The sequence below is a fragment of the Saccostrea cucullata genome, unplaced genomic scaffold, assembly GCF_032062105.1.
Source record: "Saccostrea cucullata isolate Sc308-1 unplaced genomic scaffold, CSIRO_AGI_Scuc_v1 ctg98, whole genome shotgun sequence".
Classification (NCBI taxonomy): Eukaryota; Metazoa; Mollusca; class Bivalvia; order Ostreida; family Ostreidae; genus Saccostrea; species Saccostrea cuccullata.
Window position 1 is genome coordinate 268,395 of NW_026928385.1, and position 19,455 is coordinate 287,849.

At 32.8% G+C, this 19,455-nt stretch overlaps 1 protein-coding gene across 4 annotated transcripts in view; it reads left to right on the forward strand.

The window, feature by feature from the left end:
• LOC134277435 (cGMP-dependent 3',5'-cyclic phosphodiesterase-like) overlaps positions 1-19,455 on the forward strand; it is a 57,754-nt gene that overhangs the window by 24,556 nt on the left and 13,743 nt on the right. For all 4 annotated transcript variants that reach the window (XM_062759769.1, XM_062759771.1, XM_062759768.1 and 1 more), the window contains 14 exons: positions 2,157-2,289; positions 5,337-5,389; positions 7,080-7,154; positions 8,465-8,506; positions 13,344-13,412; positions 13,870-14,000; positions 15,058-15,169; positions 15,416-15,455; positions 17,938-18,001; positions 18,095-18,176; positions 18,261-18,321; positions 18,476-18,557; positions 18,671-18,705; positions 18,920-19,035. In XM_062759769.1, coding sequence (XP_062615753.1) covers positions 2,157-2,289; positions 5,337-5,389; positions 7,080-7,154; positions 8,465-8,506; positions 13,344-13,412; positions 13,870-14,000; positions 15,058-15,169; positions 15,416-15,455; positions 17,938-18,001; positions 18,095-18,176; positions 18,261-18,321; positions 18,476-18,557; positions 18,671-18,705; positions 18,920-19,035 — 1,095 coding nt within the window. The remainder of the gene's footprint in view (positions 1-2,156; positions 2,290-5,336; positions 5,390-7,079; positions 7,155-8,464; positions 8,507-13,343; positions 13,413-13,869; positions 14,001-15,057; positions 15,170-15,415; positions 15,456-17,937; positions 18,002-18,094; positions 18,177-18,260; positions 18,322-18,475; positions 18,558-18,670; positions 18,706-18,919; positions 19,036-19,455) is intronic.

A 19,455-nucleotide genomic window follows, 5' to 3' on the forward strand; every position in this document is an offset into this window, starting at 1 on the left:
CATATATTAAAAGTCAAGTGCTGATTTTTTTTTTAATTAAGTGCTTCTAGTAAGTAAAATGTTTCATTAAAAATTTTTAATGCTCTCTCATGAATATGGCCTGGGCATATATAGTATTTGTAATACCCAACTATCTTAATTTCTATCCATCTTTCCATCCATCACACTTTGCATTCAGCTTAGTTGAAAAAAAAAATGTTCAAAATATTTGTAAATAAAAATTTATACCCTGATACAAACCAGTGAGAGCTATTTAGGTCTGCCTACGAAACAAAAAACTTATTCCTACTTCATCATATTTAAATATGATCTCTGATCAAAAAAGAATAGTACATTTCTTTTCATGTTGCAATATTAATGTACTTTGGATGCGGCATTCGTGTCCTGTGGACATATTTCAATTTTTTTTGTAGACTATCTGCCATTTTCTGTGTCTAAATGAGTTGAAATTGACATTTTCCATTGGGAAAACATAAGTATCGTATACACACACCATGCTGCTTATAAAATACTGACGTATAGATTGTTAAGCACAACATATTGTTAATACATTATTTTATGTGATAATGTCAGTTTAAAAAATTGAAGTTTATGAATATATTGTACAACAAACTGTAGTATTCTTATTTCCTAAGACCCTGAGTATATTTAAGATAATTGTGTATGTAATTTGAATTCCTAATCTAAGAGACTTTGATTATAATGAGTTAACTTAATTGAAGTTATTGCACACATGACCTCTTCAGAAAACCCCAGTACCTGTGTAGGTAAAAGAAAACATGCAAGCTTAAAGAGGCTGGGTGGTTGTGGCCATTTTTAGACTATTTTGATCTCTCCTTTAGAAGAAGAGCTCCATATAAAGATATAATAAAATGATCAAATTTTAAAAGAAAAATTTATGAAATTGTTCATTGCCAAATGATAGTTGACAGCTCAGGTCCCAAAATTTAGTTATATTGGTGGTTAATAAAAAAACATAATTTGTTAGCCTCCTTAAGTTGTATCATACAAAACCAAAAATAATGTCTGGTGCAGTTTATGTTTTTCTTTTAATTAAGTGTTGATACTATTTGAATTAAAAAAAAAAACACATATACTGGCTGAATCATTTTTGTATTCTAAAATATTAAATTAATCATTAATTTAGACTTAATGTAGATGCAAAAAAATTTCAGACATTTAATATTCTGAATAGAAATACACAACAGACTGAAATTTCTAACAGTCACCAGCCTACCAATGTGTGCTTTTGTTAACACAGAGAAAAAACATGAAAAATGTAATGTTTTAGAATTAATGCATGTCAGAGTGTTCACTATGTTCAATGTAAACACAAGGTTCACATCATTGTCAGTTTTCCTTAAGCTGTCCTGATCCCACATCAGGGGGACTTAATGGCACTGTCACCCTGATCTATTGATTGTAAGAATTATACCTAGGCAGATAAAATGGGAGGAAATTTCAATCAAATCCTATTGTTACCTTCTAATAGTAGGTAATGAAGGCAGAGCCATTAAATCTTCATGTGTGTAGCTATTAGCTGAGAGAGAGAAGAAAGTCAATACCTGGAATAAATCATTCATGTTAAGCTATGACGTGAAACTTTGAAACATCAGAACCAACTTTATTTCATTGCAATTAAATCAGTCTCCCTCTTGGACAGACTGGCATTGGACTGGACCATTGAAACAGGAGTCTGAAACCGCTCCATCAACTCCATCATACTGCTTGTAATCAATAACAAATTAGTTTTTATATTTGAATGTTCTACTAAGAGAAGTGCAAGAGTGGTACAACATAGGCCTTACCATTGCCTAACTGCAGTAGAACATCTGGGAAATTCCTGTAATCATTGGAGTCAGCTCCCTTGTGGCTCTGTACATAATGAGCAACTGATGTGTAAAGTCCATGGCAAGTGAATTTGAGGAGTTCTGATGGGGCATTGATCTGGTTAATTGTTAAGTGTGCATGTTGTCTTCTAGACGCGGCCTGAGATGACAGCTGTATAGCTGTATCAATATTTGGATGGTGTATTGAAGATATAGGATGTCATCTAGCCCACATTTTATATTATGGATTTTATAGCAAATGCACTGCCCTAAATTTGTGTCAAGTGAAAAGTTTTGCTTCTGATGATGCATTCTTGTTTCTCCCAGATTGTGGGATGCTATAGGAGACTCTGTAAATGTCACAGGGACAGCTCGTCGAATTACGCTCCCTCCAGCATGCCCAACTCTACGCCAGCCGCCGGTGGCAGCGCTGACAAGGATGCCATACTACGACTTTGTGGTAAGGTCAATTCTGTAGCTCTTCATGCTTGGGTTACTTCTGTAATAATATTAGCTGTAGGAGACAACATATTCCCTAATCTGTCCCAGGTTCCCAGCCATTGATCTGCCTGTCTGTAATGGATATTTATAATTGATTAATTCCTAAGTAATGTCTTTATTTAACAGTTGAGCTGTGTTTTGAGATATCTCTTAAGAACTTTAATATCTTTGTGCTTTGCTGATTTTGTTCTGTATAAACATGAGACTGCCCTATTGTCCATCGTAAAGTTTACTGTTTGCCAGTCCATGCATATTAAGACCAGATATGTATTTAGAATCACAGTTTGAGATGAGGCTAAAGATTTGTTTCCAGTGTGCTATTGATCCTAAATGCACAACATTTGGTGACTTTCAGACAATTGTGATGAAAAGAAACTTGTTATTGATTTTCTACAATAGTTTAGACTTTAAGATTGTAAACTTGATTTATTATTTAAAACAGCTGATCTAAGAGAGTTGCCAAGAAAACAGGCAATTATGCATTAATGAGATTCAGTCAATACTGCATAATAATCAATTATGTGATCAGGGCTTTCAAAAAGATTTGAAGCAGGTGGTACTTTATAAAAAATAGGAGGTACCATTTGGCGAACGCCGAAGGCGTTAGCCTGCTAGGGGGGTCCGGGGGCATGCCCCCCCGGAAAAAATTTGAAATTAAGAAGCCACCAGACAGCATTTCCTGGTTTCTAGACACATAGAAGTATGCTGTTATTTTTATGCCATGTTTCAAAGTTTATTTCTGGTCAATACACATTACATGTGAAGTTTAGCACTGGATGAGTGGAATTACATAGAAAAATTAGTTATTTGAGAAGAGTAACAATAAGATTTAGGTAAAACTTCTAAGTTCTATGCTATATTTATTTATATTTATAAATTTGTTCAAAAAAAAATTGCAAGGTTTGAGTTGTAAGTGTGTTATGTTTTAAATATAAAAAAATTATTGAGTCACGAAAGGAAATGTAAATTCAAAATTTAGATTTAATAAAAGAGAAATGAAATTGTATTTGCTAAATTAAATTAAATTCATTTCTGCTCTACAGTAAAGTGCAGATTTTACCAAAAAAATTAGAAGAAACACTACATGATGCATAGCATGTACCAATAAATTCAGCATATTTTTCATGCACTGGTACATGTACATATAAAATAATATACATGTGTAAATTAGACAAAGATGACATCAAGACTGGAGACAAAAAAAAATTATATATGACTCCCTCACTTTACTGGATATGGTAACAATATTGGGAAGAAAGTAAACGTCCGCAAGGTCATTCTCTTGACCACTAGAAAACTGCTGAATCAAAGAATTAAATGTGTGGCAAAAGAAATAATTTCTGTTTTATGTCCTTTTGTTTCATCAGAAAGTTGCAGATATTTAAGACCGTAAGTAATTTATATCGTCACGGTCAGCTGCGGATTTTGACACTTAAATTTGAAGAGTTGAGGCTATTAAAATGTAGTACAGAGGTGGTCAAAGAACTATCTACTGTTCATGTCGGTCTCTATATCGGTCAATTGTGTTGAAGACTTTCCGCGGTCTAGTTCCTTGTATCTTAAAATCTTTTGTGAAACTCATTACCATTGCTCTAAATTGACACTTTCATTTCTGAACCTGGATTCCTATTTTTTTATTTTTTTGGCCGTATTTATTTAAAATATATTCATAGTCATTAGCTTTTGTCAAAATCAGTGACGGTGAAATTTGATATCGAAATCTACTTTCGTTTTCGACAAGATCTATAAGACGCGTTACGCAATCTCTTTTGTTTCATTTATTCAAACGCTTTAATGATCTTCTTGACTAACCAATCAAAAACGTTATTAGATACCATTACGGACTAAGAATAATACAAAGCTACGTAACCACAACTTTTGTAAAACATATAGGGCCTATCGTATTTTCATGTACCATGAATGAATCCAATCGGGTAAAAGTACCGGGTACCGGCAGATTTTGAAAGGCCTGTGTGATGTAGCAAATTTATAAATAATTTGTCACATAATCAGCTTACATCAAATGATGACACTGTAAGTGTTATCTATAATAGTCATTTATATAAAGTTAGTCTTACCTGTTAAATATCTGCTAACATTGTTATGTCATTGGTCTTGTGATAATAGATACCTATAACAAGAGGTTTTACTTTTAATTGTGTTACGCTTGTGACATAAATCTACAATTTCTTTGCAAATTTATTAATGATTCAAAATGTAGATATTTGAGTTGACCAGGTGTATGATAAATGATACAAACTGTGAATTTTTATGCCATCCCATACATCATGATATATGTAGTAAAAATAAAATAGTAATGACAATATGATTGAGGCTTTACATATCTGTTAAACATTAAAATCTGGGATGAGAACAGTTTACTTATGCCTGAATGGTTCATATACAAAGGTCAAATGGGCACTATCAAAAGTTGGCATATTTATATACTATAAACTGTGATAAACTCTGTTAGAGAATTAATTAAAAGAATGTGATGGAGTGATCCACATGAAGCACAGTTTATTTAGTGTCCGGAAATGAAAAACTCCATTGCCGAGGCACTGTGAACATGTAGGGCTCAATATTATCCTACATAATTACTCTTCAGTGGTTATGTCACTGTGGTGCTTTAGTGAAAAAATAGATTGAAATTGCATTGCTGTGTGCTTATACTCTGTAATGATTTATAGTTCTCATTAAGTCACCTTTCTTTAGATGAACTCATCTGACAGTTATAACGATACAGTATTTAAATTATTTCTGTATGAACATAGTTGATATTGCATATAAAACTTCTGAAATGTCAATCAAATTGTTAATTATCTAAAGTAACAAGATGTATGATGTAAAAGTTATTAATCTACAAGAGAAAAGGCTTTTTTATATTATTTGTGGTTAAATTGAAATAGCTGGTGCTATTTATTGGGTAAAATTTACTTACACTTTTGATATTTGGTTAATTAAAAAGGTCTGTAAAATTTTCTTACTATCTATTCAATGTTGTAGGTGACCTTTATGACCAAGATGCATCAAGACTTCAGTTAAAAGTTATACGATTTGTAAGTAATTTGTTTTCAACTTGTTCATGCCATTGGCTATATTACAATATTATGGGGTGTATGTGTAAATTAATTCAATTTTTTTTAGTGTCTTCACACATTTTTTACCAAGAAACTAAATATTTCTCAGTTTTTTAACTCAAAAATTGCAGATCTGAAGTAAATATACCCGAGATTGACATTTATGTGTAACATGTTGCTTTATTTTATTACTATGCATGCATGGAAAATTTAATTTGAATTAGCTTCACTTAGCTTTTCTATGGATTTAATGCAGTATTTTTATGCCCCCCCCCCCTTTGAAGAGGACATATATTGCTTTGCTGCTGTCTGTTAGCTTATCTCTTGTTCCACCATTAGTTTCCATTCATTTTCTTCGCAGAGGTTGCACACATTGATATGAAATTTGGTATACAGATTTATCAGAAGAATATATGGGTCAAGAATTGTTTTGAGTTATGATCGGACCATTTTGGACAGAATTGTGCCCCTTGGACTTAGAAAAATTCCAATTATTTGGCAGTTTATGTTCATTTTCTTTGCAGAGGTTGTACATATTGAGATGTTGAGATGAAATTTAGTGTAGAGATTTATGATAAAAATATTTTGCTCAAGTTCTGTTCTGTGTACAATCGAGCCATTTTTGACAGAGTTATGTCCCTTGGACTTAAAAAAATTCCAATTATTTGGGGGTGGATGCAAATGTATTTTACAAACATATCTTGTTTTTTCAGTACTTTGGGGTTGGGGCCCTCATAATTCCCATGCTGACAATATGTCATACAGTGCTAACGCAAGGTATTCAGTCTGTCAGCATGACTAGGTACTGTATTACGTGTGATGATGTCCAGAAATTTGAATTTAATGCTCAAAAGTAAAAAGAATTGAACTTGAAAGAGAAATGAAACCAATTAGAGAATTAACTTAGTTGACTCAACCCAACATTTTAAAAGTGTGATAGCTCTAATATCAGTAATCAGTGTTTTCCCTTTATGTCAAAGTAAAGGATTACAGTGGAGCCTCATTTATCCGGATGCTTTGGTTCCCAGTCAATTTGTCCGGATATGTGAAGCATCCAGATATCTGAATCACCAGTTAAACAAGACAAAATAACATTTAAAAATTCCGTTCCGATGAAAAAGCGTCCGGATACTGAAGCATCTGGATATCTGGCGTCCAGATATCTGAAGGTCCACTGTAAATATCAAATGTTGCAGGCTAAGGGTTGATGTTTATGAACAGAATCTCTGTCAACCTCGCAAAAAATTTGGATTTCTAAGCGGCATTTTTTTCAGTTGAAGCAGTCGATTTGGTAGGTAGCCGGTTCTTATGGAAAACACTGAATAATATCCCTTGAATTTCAATTTATCCAAAGACTGTTTGTACTGGATACATATTGCTTATTACGGTTCTATCAGTGATTACTTGTATGTATTTCTCAAAAGCACATATACCTAAATCAAATTTGTACCTATATATGTATACAAATGAACATGTATACTGTGGCAAGTATTCAATCATTGTTTGAATTAAAAATGGATGTCACTGTTCATTAATGTATTACTGGGTACTGTACAATCGTTATTTTATTCATCACAATACAATTAAAAAATGAGAGTATACCTTGGTACTTAGAAGAATCAAATCAATGTGGCAGAATTGTTTTTTACAATCTTTTTATATATTTTAGTTGGAGGAGCAGACCAATGCAGAATGTGCTTTTTTACTGCTGGTTGTGCCAGAAACACAAGAGTTATTTTGTCAAGTAAGTCTCAGTGTCAGTCCTCCAGGGGTGAAGCACTGTAGAACCTTTCTATTGAAATAGCATTGTAATCCTATGAGGAGATAAAGATTTAACTTAACATTTAGACATATAGGTGGCATATATCTGGAAATGAAAAAAGAAAAAAAATTAACTAGTGGCAAAAAAACTTTTAACTGTAGAGCATGAGTAGAGCATCAGATTGGTTAGTTGGTTTTCAAAAGTGGGTCGTGCATTTGCTTACTTCACTTAGATGAATATTTTGTACATTTGTAATGTTGCTGAGTGAAAAGCAAACTAGCATGCCCTTCTTCAATGCCATGTCCTTCATATGATACACCAACTGAAGAACAAAGCAATAGAGTTTTGGTCAAATCAGAGACTAAAGAAACAAATCACGATAAAAATTTTACAGTTCTAAGAAGCCCATGCACTAGACATCCCCTTCCCCTTAAGGCCAAGATCTAGTAAATGAGTTTTGGTTGTCTTTTTAGTGGTAGATCTATTATTCCCTTTGACATGTATGTATATAATTACAATTTAAGCTTACTTTTTCTTATACTTAACATCTATAACTGAATTATGTAGGAAATGAATCACTTTCTTCGAATTTAATTTGAAATCATGTGAAAAGAAATCCCAAATACTATATTTATTGAATATTATTTAAAGAAGAAATTGAGAAGTTATAAATTACCGTTTTCTGAGAAATCGTGATACATATGCTATTTCTGAGACGACGAAAACTACCATATTTATACCTAATTTTCTTCTCTTTTTTTTTAAATGACTGTGTGCAGTTTAATATATGTTTTTTCTTTTCGATGAGCTACCTAAAAATTAAAGCAATCAACTTCTTTGATTCAAGAAATTTTAATGCATCTTTCATTAGCTTAGGCCTAAATTAGAATATTGTTTGTTTGCCCTTAGCCGACCGACCCACGAAAATTAGCCCGACTCAAAATATTTTATTCCACTTCTCAATTATACATTTTTTTTATTTTCAACAAAGAAAAAATTTCCAAATGTACTAATACATCTTGTTCCATGAAGCATAAGTTCCAATAACAAAGAATATGTACATGAACATATTGATTTTTTAAAATTTAAATAGTAATTTGATTTGAAGTGAAGAAGAAAAAAAAAAAAGATATTTTTCCTACCTACCAACCCATTCCTAAAAATCTGGGTCGGTTTATTTGCAAACAAACATATTTTTAATTTTGGCCTTAAATCTGCCACTGGTGTTTACATTGATAGACTCGTATGATAAGAGAGGCTGCTGTCACAATGAAGTTTATTTATTATTTCAGGTTATTGGAGGACTAGTTCTCGAGGAAGAAGTCAAGTTTCCTGTAAGTCTGGGGTTTTTACTGTAAAACTAGATCATCATTTTGTAAAATGAAATTGTCACTTGCAAGCTGTGATTTTTATTGTGGTAATTGTAAGAGTTCATCTTGATATAAGTCTTTATCCCTTGTATCTAAAAAAATCATTTATCATTTACATCGAAGTGCTGCCTAGCCATTCCTCTGACAAATCTTAGTCATGGTGAAATTGTCAGAAGTCCATAATCCAGTGCAAATAAAGCCAATTATTGAAGTTTCTAATGATCGGAATTTGATTTAGTGTGCAGTTATTCCACAGCCCCTTCAAGTAAAATGTTGAAGTAATGAGAATATATTACTAAGGGAATAGTGTTGCAGCTCTAATTGGTCTGGTCTCAGGGTTTGTTTTTCAAAAGATCTTTTGTAATAGTTTTAAGCAAGGAAAATGATTCCTCCAAAAGATTCATCAATATTAGACAGTGATTGTTTGAGGGCCAACTGGCCCATCCTTATTGAAAATATACCTGTATTTTTCCAAAATGAAGAGGAAGTATACCCCTAAAAAACTTTTTATAATATGCGATTAATTTCAGTTTGTTTATTGTGTGTTTTTTGGTGAAATTCAAGCGGTTTTGTTGTACCTACATCCTCAACCATGTTGGATTTTATCTTAATTAGATATAATTTCGTACAATAATTGTGCTTGATATAAGTAATCAGATAATTTGTACGAAAAAAGTCTTGATTTCTCATAAGAATTGTTTGTTAAAGTAATACAAAGCCAAAAACAACTATTTTGGACAATGCTTTTATGTGGCTGAATTTTCTTGGAAATTCCCAAATTAGCATCATTGATGTTGAAATTCCCAATTCTGATGGCCCCAGCCCTAGTCTCAAAGTAGTAATAAAACACTGTTGTAGTAGGAGTGATTCTCTGTTGTAAAGAGGAGTAGTGTTGTGTGTTAGTTTCCTGTTTCTCGGGTTAAGATCTTGCCGTTTACTAGATAGGCAGTCGAGTAGAACTTGTAAATCTCATCACTCGTCCTCATCTGAAATTCTGGCTGAAGACAAATCATCTTCTGATGATCAATTGATGTTTTTTTAGGTTCAAACGGGGGAATCAATATCGTACCAAGTGTTTGTCTTACAGATAGCTGTGATGTTCCAAGTCTTGGTTCATGTCTTAGTGTAGGTCTGTCATAAATTCCATTTGTGGTGGGGAGAATAGGGAATTAAAAAAATGATGAGGCAAGGAAACTTTTTAATGAAGTGAACTATATGATTTTGCACATCACTGCTTTCGTTAAGATCTAGGGACATTCTGATTCAATATTTTGTTATCATCAATGTTGTGATCAGAAATTAGTATATTTTACGTCACATTGTTTTGTATTGATATAACATCGATGGCCATGCGCCATAAAAACTTGTCATAAAGGGGTTGGCATGGCCACATTGGATGGCAAAGATGCAACATCAATAGTTGACTGGTCACTACCATTTACATTCTTATTTGACAAGTCATTTTTTAAAGTTTGTCTCTTTGTTTGCTTTTTTTTTGAGGCATTTTCCATTTATAGTGAATGCATCATGAGATATACATTAACAATAACCCCCCCCCCTTTCTCAGACATCTAATTTTTTTAAGAAGCAAAATTAGTGTTGAAGAAATTCTCCTCATCAAAAGCTTTTTCTTATGAATACTAGATCCACAGGGAGAGAATTTTCCTCAGCAGTCCATTTTTTTTTTTATGAAACTCTCATTCATGATTGATTGTGCAATCAGCTGCTACTTTTTGCCTTTCCCACATAAGTGTACTGTGCATAAGCAGTTGTCAATAATACAAGAAGGGAAAAATCTTTTATTTTTTGTCACTGATGACAATGCTTCAATCTTGCATCCAATTTTGTGAAAAGCACCTGCTACCATAATCTATAGATTATTCAGAGTTTAAAATTTTCTTCATTAATTATTAATAAATACTGTAAAAAAAATCATATATATTGTAGGAGTCTTATGAAAAAGTACTTCAACATGTTTTCTGTGTTGTTGTGTTTTGATACAGTTTTTGTAGGACATGAATTTGCAGGTTTCTCTGTACCCCCCAAAACATAAAAAAAATTAATCCCCAACAAAAATTAGGGAGTTTACAGTATCATGAGACATAACTATAAAATCTCAGTAATACATGTGCATCAATGAGCAATGCAATATAAGATACATTTTTTTTTAAAAATTCATACAGAAGTATCTTGATGAATTCTTCTGGCAAATGGCTGTGTTATGATTATACGTTTAATTCACGGTTGTCACTTTGTGAAATTTCAAGTACCCATCAAATTGGAATCTAGAGTGACTTGCAACAGACATCTCCTGAGTTTGTAGTAGCCTTTGTTAATGTTGCCTGGGAATATTGATTTGGAGTGGGAAATGGTTTGGAAGCAACATCTTTTTTTTTTGTCCATTGTCCATCAATTTTTAGTGTAAAACAAGATCAAATATGTGTATGCCAGATATAATTGAAGTAGGATCTTGAATGTTTTTATGGAGACATATTTCATGCTTGTGAGAGCTGTTTGGTGTAGGAAGCTAGTCTTGGAGTCTTTGTCTCAGAAGTAAATGGCGAATGTCAAGTCGGCTTCAATGATATTTGGATAAAAGCAAAAATCATGACAACTTCCAAAGCTATCAGGAAAAATGATTATAAAATTACTGTGTATTTGTTTTGTGATTAGGGAAAACACTAAAAGCTCTCTATTGTCTGATGTTGGTTAGGGATGCTTATAGATGATAAAGGACAATGCTTTTGGATCCAGCTGTATTTTCTTAAATGGAAATTGCTTTCAATGAATTAAATTACATTATATAATTTGTTAAAAGTGTCAGGTCTTTTTGTGACCTCATGTTCAAAGAGCTAAATAAATGTTCTGTATCCAGGGTTAATTTGCCTCATGTTATTTTCACTCTGTCACACTTGCAAACAGTTTTGGCCCAATTTCAAATTTGTCTGCACATTGTATTATTAGAGAGGTAAGTTGTCTCAGAGAAATTTGCCTCATTTTAAGACTTCGTCAAGTGACCTTGGCTATTAAAATTAGTTTACTGTCAGTCATGGCTTAGAACCCCAGTCTAATCTACTCCATGAAAAGAGCTGTGCAGAAATTGCTTTGGTCAAGATAAACATGCTAAATCAAACAAAAGAAAATAATTTGAACATTTTTCTATAAAATTACAGATGTTGGTAAATCAGTTTGAAAATTGAAATCTTTGCATGCCAGATAAATCTGGACACAGTTGAATATAGTCAATAAGCTGTATAAGGTTTCATGACTATTAATAAATCAAATCCCAGCTTTTTCCACAGTTTTCTTATTTTTAAAATGTAAATTAGACATTTGTCTAAGTTCTAAAAAAGTTTTATTTATTTAACACCAATGAGAAGTATAGGAAATTTAGAATTTTTACATATTACAAAAACTGTCCTTTAAGTGATTTCTTGTTTAGAAATCTTTATTTCTAAACAATAATGGAGCCTTCAATCAAACAACTGACTTCAAAAGTGGAATTTTACAGAATTTCAAATAAGTAAAACCCCCTGCATGTTTAGCTTGTGGCTGTTTGAATTTACACTACTAGAAATGTAGCTGGGTTTTTTTTTAGACAAACTAATCAATTTCCTCTACTGTGACACCCATTTGAAGTAGTTAGATAATTGAGGAAGAGATCATGAATTTTTCCAGTGGATTCCCGTGGGATTTTTACAGATGATAGTTTCGGTGTAATGTACAGTGAGACTAACGCTGTCACTAAAAGTGAAGTCCTGGTATTGATCTGATCCTGGCTGATTCTGATCACTGGAGCATGGTCTTTAATGAAATACTAATTATTGATCACACTGATCAAATGGCAGCTAATGATAATGGATCAGAGAACAAAACACTCATCAAAATTTCATTGGCAAAAATATGCTTATGATGATGTACATTAGTTGATTGGTAAAAAGAATACACAACTTTTATTTTATGTTTGCACAGTAAAACATAGTTACATCAAACAAGGGTATCATAAATTCAGGCTTACAGCAAATTGGTTTTCATTCCAGGGACAATGTAGCTGCAGATTTGTAGCATTATGGTTTTACATATTTGTCTTTGACCATAACGCTACAGATCCTGTAATGCGAAAAGGTGCAATTTACAGCACAATATTTTTTGCGCACTTTTTGGGAGAATTTATCCACTTTCTATCATCGGTTAATTAACCATCTTTCATTCCCTAATTCTAGACACATTATTTAACTAATCTGTATATTTTATCTGTCTCCCAACCCTTTATAGTCGTCTCTACAAATGATAAACTCACTTGATTAAAATTATTTGTTAGATTGCTGAAAATTTACTTCAAGCCAGTTTATTGCCTGTAGAGACAACTATAAATGGTTGGAAGGTGGATAAAATATACATATTGGCTACAGAATGTGTCTAGAATTAGGGAGTAAAAGGTAGTTGACTGACCAATGCTAGAAAGTGGTGAAATTTTCCCCAAAAGTGCGCAAAGAATATTGCGCCGTAAATTGCACATCTTTTGCATTACGGGATCTGTAGCGTTATGGTCAAAGACAAATATATAAAACCATAATGCTACAGACAATGTAGCTTTAAAAAGCTTTAATATTGGTTACAACAAATATGCTCATCCTTTTCACTTCACAATAAGTTTGTTTTAATTAATAGTATGAAAACCTAATTAAGAAGTATTGTTAAGCTTATTACATGATTGATATTTCTAAATATGTTCATAATTTTATGACATAATGTGTGTATAATTTCGCATATTCCATATTAATTTTTCTCCTTTTTGCAGGGCCAAAATAGTGTTTTCAGTTTGCCTTTAGATTCAAAGAAACCAATGAAATTAGAAGACGTACCTTTGGTAAGGCTTTTTTTTACCTCAGGAAAATCATGAAAGTATGAATAAGATTGATTATACATGAATATGATGTCTTATATGATACATGTGTATTATAATTTCAAGAATTTCATAAGGGTGACAGATCACAAATTGTATGCATACCACCCTCCCCCTTTCCATGAATATTTAACATAGATATTACATGAAAAAAACATGTTGATGCAAATCTACTTGGGAGTTCATTGAACGATATCTCATTTCTTTCAGTTACCTGAAATTTTCTTCAGAAATAGATCTAAGTTCTCATAAAGAGATGAGTGCACCTGCTTTATTAATTAGTCTAAGAGTGTATTTTTAGATCTCTTTCATATGAGAGAGATTAAGAAAAATTGAACTAATTTACTTAACAGCATTCCTTTGAAGAAAGAATGGCTTTTAAGTCTAACTTATTATTAATGTGGATTTTTTTTCTTTTTAGGACAAAAGGAAAGAAATAGAAAACTTTGTAGGAGTGAAATTAAAGTCCCTGTTATGTGTTCCAGTGTCTAGCAGAAATAGTGATGGTTTAATAGCTTTAGCATGTGTTGTGAATAAAAAAGATGCTGAAAAGTAAGTTCATCTCTGCTACCTTTGGAAATTATTTTTAGTCGTTTTTCCGTACATTTTTGGGGGTTCAGTTTGAAATGTGAGAGTCCTCCAGAAATCACTTTGTCCATCAATATGTCTGTCCCTTGATCTGTCAACACTCTTGTGATGTGATTACTCAAACAGTTTTCAACAAAAATTTTTAATATTTTACACCAAAGTACTCATTGTAAATAAAAGATAATTATTCATTTTAAGGTTGTATCCCCTAGTTTGTATGTTTTTAATAAATATATAATTATTCAGGAACAGCTGAAATGTAATTCAACTAAACAGAGGAATAAGAAACTGTCTGTCAGTTTGTATGTATTTCCATGAACCATGATATGATGTCTAACACAATCTCTAAAGAAAACTACCAAAGTTTTACATAAGTTTTTTACTATGATAGGAAGACATCTATAAATTTTGAATTTTTCATTTTACATAAGTCTTTTACTATGATAGGAAGACATCTATAAATTTTTGAATTTTACAGGTCACCTACATCACCTCAATTTTTATTATGAAATTTGGTATGCAGATTTATCATAAAAATAATGGTATAAAGAAGATTTATCATAAAAATATCTAGGTAAAGTTTTATTTTGCATACAATCAAGCCTTTTTGGATAGAGTTATTCCCCTTGGACTTAGAAAAATTCCAATCAATTGGGGGAACATCTCTTGTTTGTTTATAACATGTTTAAAATCAAAGAACATGACCAGCAACATCAATTACCTACTTTATATATTCCGTGTATTCAAAAATTGCTTCAAACGCAGTCTACTGCTTCCTTTTCAGTAAATATTAGAAAAGGGAAGCCTGAAATCAATGCTATTATGTAAATGGGAATACCTGTCAGTGATATTTGATTGGCTGCATTCTGCTTGCAAATGGGAGTTAATAAAATAAAAAATTAAAATTTTTAGTGATATTAATGTTTCAAGACAGATTGCAATAGAGTTGAAAATATCTCAGTAAATTGCAAAGTTTAAGCCAGTAAGCAGCCTTTGAATGACACTTCATGATATTTTGTAGTTTTTCCAATGAAGACCTCCAGACAATTCTCCAGTGTTTTCAGTACACATCGACAGTCTTAACGAGTACATTAGCATTTCAAAACGAACGAAAGCTCAAACTTCAAACTCAGGTAAGCAGAGCTCTAAATGTCTCACACACCATATCCCTTGATTTTAGCAACACGTACACTATATCCCTTGATTTTAAGAGTTACTATCAATTTCTGTTTCATACAATTGGAGTGATTATATCAGTAATCTTCATAATAAATAAGGAGGAAAAAATATATATTACTGAAAAAAGACATACAAATGATTATAAAGTTAACGTATTTAAGGTAAGAAACATGAAACAGTAAACAGTTTTATTATTTCAGGCTATGCTGCAGGTGGCAAGAAATCTATTCACTCATTTAGGTGAGTTTTCCTTAAAACATAATGAGGAACTAGTAAGCTATACAAATCTGACCCAGTTCCTGGCAATGTACAAAGAACAAGTTACAATTCCCAATAGGAAGAGAAGAGAAAGTGTGCAAAAAAATAGCAACGGGTCAGCAAAAACCTATCACTCCATATCATTAACAGAGAGTACGTCATACAGGCAAGGACAAAGGCACAGTTTAAGTAGTCTGAATGACTCATTGTTAGAAGAGAGATCCTCCAAGTATTTTAGAAGTCATTTAGAAACCTCATCTGGGGAAAAAGTAGATTCCCATCATACTGAATGTTCAGAGTCCTCCCAACAAAAATCAATCTTCAGAAGAAAGTACTTCAGCTCTGTATATGTTCAAACCAATGAGGAGAGTATTGATACTGAAAATGAGGATTTATCTCTGAGTTTTGAAAAGGAAGTAAAGACAGTCCAATTACCATTGGAATCAGAATATATCCATAAGACAAAGGAAAGAGAAGTGAAGCAATGCCATTTAGAGGGTAACATTGAGGTAGTCCCAGCAGATTCCTATGATCCTGTGAGTGGTGAAAGCGATTCAAGCTTGACACAGGTAGAAAATGAGGCAGCTGAGGAGTGCAGTGGTATAAATGTCCCCGCCATTGTTGATGATTCTTCTCAGCTTAAGGAAGTCAGTTCCATTCCCCCACCTTCCCTTGATGTCAGCTCTACTGACCTGGCATTAACAGAGCCAAAGGAGGACAGTGATCAAAACAAGGCAGGAAATCAAGTAGAAATGTTGAAAAAAATCAATGTTCAAGTGGAAGAACAATCCAAATCCGATAGTATTGCTGCAGATAACAGTTTACTAATAGAGACACCTGGAGATAAATCAGGTACATCTACAACAGAAGAAATTAGAGATATCCAGCCATCCAAGGCTGAGAGTGAACATTGTGTTGTTACTGAGGAAAGTATATGTGTTGAAGCAAATAATAACACTCAGCCTAATGAGCAAAATCAAATGGAGACTTCCAATACAACTGAAATAGGTGTATCTTGCCTTGAACAGAATTTGGCAGAAAAAGCTCACAGTGAACCTGGTAGCAGTAGTTCTATTATAACCTCCACTCAGCCAGAGGTACTTGACATGGAGCACAAATCCAAAGACAACATAGGTGCCCAAATGAATAGCAGTATCAGAATGATTGAATCTGTCAAAGAGGATGTGGTCATTATTGAATCAGAAAGTGACAATAATTTGAATGACTCTGTCCTATCATCCATGTCACCATTAAAGACTGCTGTGACAAATGATATGGACAAAGTAGGAATGAAACATATTGGCACAGTAGACACTGGTAAATCTAGGTTAGAGATGGATACTCTCAAAGTGCCCTCACTGGCCTCAGAACAATTGACTATAAAATCTTTCCGGACTGCTCGAGATGAGACTGTGGAGAGTACTGTGGAATCACCACCCGCTTCTGATCAGGAGGTGGACTTGGAGGATTCAGATGAAAAGATCGAGGTGTTTTATGATACTTTTACAGAGCGGAGCATTAACAGTTCCGTGTCAGAACAGGGCCTCTATAACTCTCTACTGGACAGGAGTATGATGGAATCACCTTCTCCATCCCCAGAGCTGAAAACAAGAGAAGTTAGACTGTCCAAAAGTGACCCAGTTATCTCGAAACAGTCTATGCTAAGGTCAGAATACAAGGAAAGCAGACCTAGTTTAAATTATGCCTTTGTTGAAGATGTGGAATCTTTCACTGACCCTTTGAGAAAATGGTCCAGTGACCTAGAATCTGTTATAGAGGGGCTAGGTTTGGTAGCTTCCTCTTCCTCTCCCACTACAATAAGCATTAAGATCATTGTGGAGAACACCACTTCACAGGAAACCCATTACTTTTCACATCAAAAGGTACCCAATCTTTCTGCCCACTCCTCTTTTGACAATTTTTCCAAGAGGGGTTCAGGTTGTAGCTTTGAGAAGTTTGACAGAGATCTGGAGTATATAAAACAGCAGCAGCCCCCGACAACTGATGTTCTGAATGTCACAATAAGTAGGCCTTGTTGTGTTGAGACAGTTGACCCGTTTCCTAGTTCCTACTAACAGGTGTTCAGTTTGCTGATTCAGACATTTTAGTTTGTGTTTTCCGGACAGTTGAAGTATATAAAAATTAAAAATATTTGTCATGTGCATGTGATTTAAAGTGTTTATTCAAATTCTTTGTTATTACTTCTTTCATGTTCATGCTGTTACTGTTGATTTCTTTGAACTATTATCTTATTAAACAATTTTAATTGAAATGTTTTTATTAACCAGAGATTATTTTGGAATGATTAAGAAAAAGATATGTTTTAGAGTATAAAGAACTATTTGCATTAAAAATTCAGAGAATACCAATAGAATTATAATTATTACAGTAACTGAGTAATCTGTATAAAAAAACTATTTCTTCTTAATTTTTTTCTAACAGAGTAATTTTTAATTATTGACAGATGATTTAACCAAACTTCTCCGAGAAATTATGCAAGAGGCAAGAAACCTGACACAGGCTGAAAGGTAGAGACTATCCTTCATGACAAGTTTTAAGTCTTATAAATTATGTCTGAGAAAAGAATTGTTGATATAGAATTTTATTTTAAATTTTTATAGATGCTCAGTATTTTTGATTGACAAAGAAACCAAAGAACTTGTTGCAGAAGTATTTGATGGGATATCAACCAATAGTAAAGAGGTACAGTGTCCAGATGATGAGTATTGATTGTTTTAGACATGTAGTTTGTGACAGTTATAATTACGGACTGCATTTATTTTGTAGGAGTATAATGAAATTAGAATGCCAATTACTCAGGGAATAGCGGGCCATGTCGCCACTACAGGTAAACCTACTTCTGTGTACAGGTGCTTCAGATGAATTACAGCTAAATTAACAATGATTTTACAGATACATGTACTCATGAATTCAGGAAGGATTTTTGTTGTTTAACTAATGTTAATCTTAATTTAGAGCATCTTATTTTTATTTACTTTAAGGGAAATTGCTGAATATTAAGGATGCTTACTCCCACCCAATGTTCTACAGAGGTATTGATGATTCTACAGGGTTCAGAACTAGGTAAGGTTTTATTTGCCTTGTGTAACCACACTGTATGTATACATGGATAAAGATAGTAAGAGAATAAAAGTATCGAGTCAAAGTGTAATTATTGTTCAACTTTTATTTTGCAGAAATATACTGTGTTTTCCTATCAAGAATGAAAAAGGTAAGTACAAAGGATATTAAAAACTCAACTTAATGAATTTCCTTGAGTTTATTACTGGGAAGTTACTTTTCCTTATGAATATGTATAGCAATACTAGGTCAGCATATGACAACTGAGTTTATAATAATCTTTAAATATAATATCTATAATTTAATGAGCCTTTAGTTTGTACCAGAGGAGAGAGTGATGATGTTGTTTTATTTATGATGTACAGGGGATGTTCTGGGTGTAGCTCAGCTCTGTAACAAGAAGACAGGACAACACTTCACCGAGTTTGACGAAGACTTAGCCTCAGCGTTCGCCGTCTACTGCTGTATTAGTATCAGTCATGTACGTCTTCTGCATTCATTCATTTCATAGTTTTGTAGATTAATGTTCAAAATTATAAAAGGTTAAAATGAAAGTTTATTTTTACAATCAATATTCATAATTTTTTCTCTCTGATAGTACATATAAATTGTGATAATGTTTGAATAATATTTATTTATATTTTAAATAATGCTGTATTTTGGATACATTGGCATTGATAACATTTCAGATCAGTTTGAATACTGTTTGCAGGGGGTATCTTCCCTGCAGGACTAACAAAATTTGTAGTTAATTTTATGATTTTATTATGTTTTTTTTTTAAGCCAGTCTTTACCATACCTGTCTTTCTGGGAATTTCCAGCATTTTTAGACTATGCTTACTTGTAATTAACAGAGAGCATTCCTATAAACTTTATTTTTTGTGGTATTCAAATACAGCTC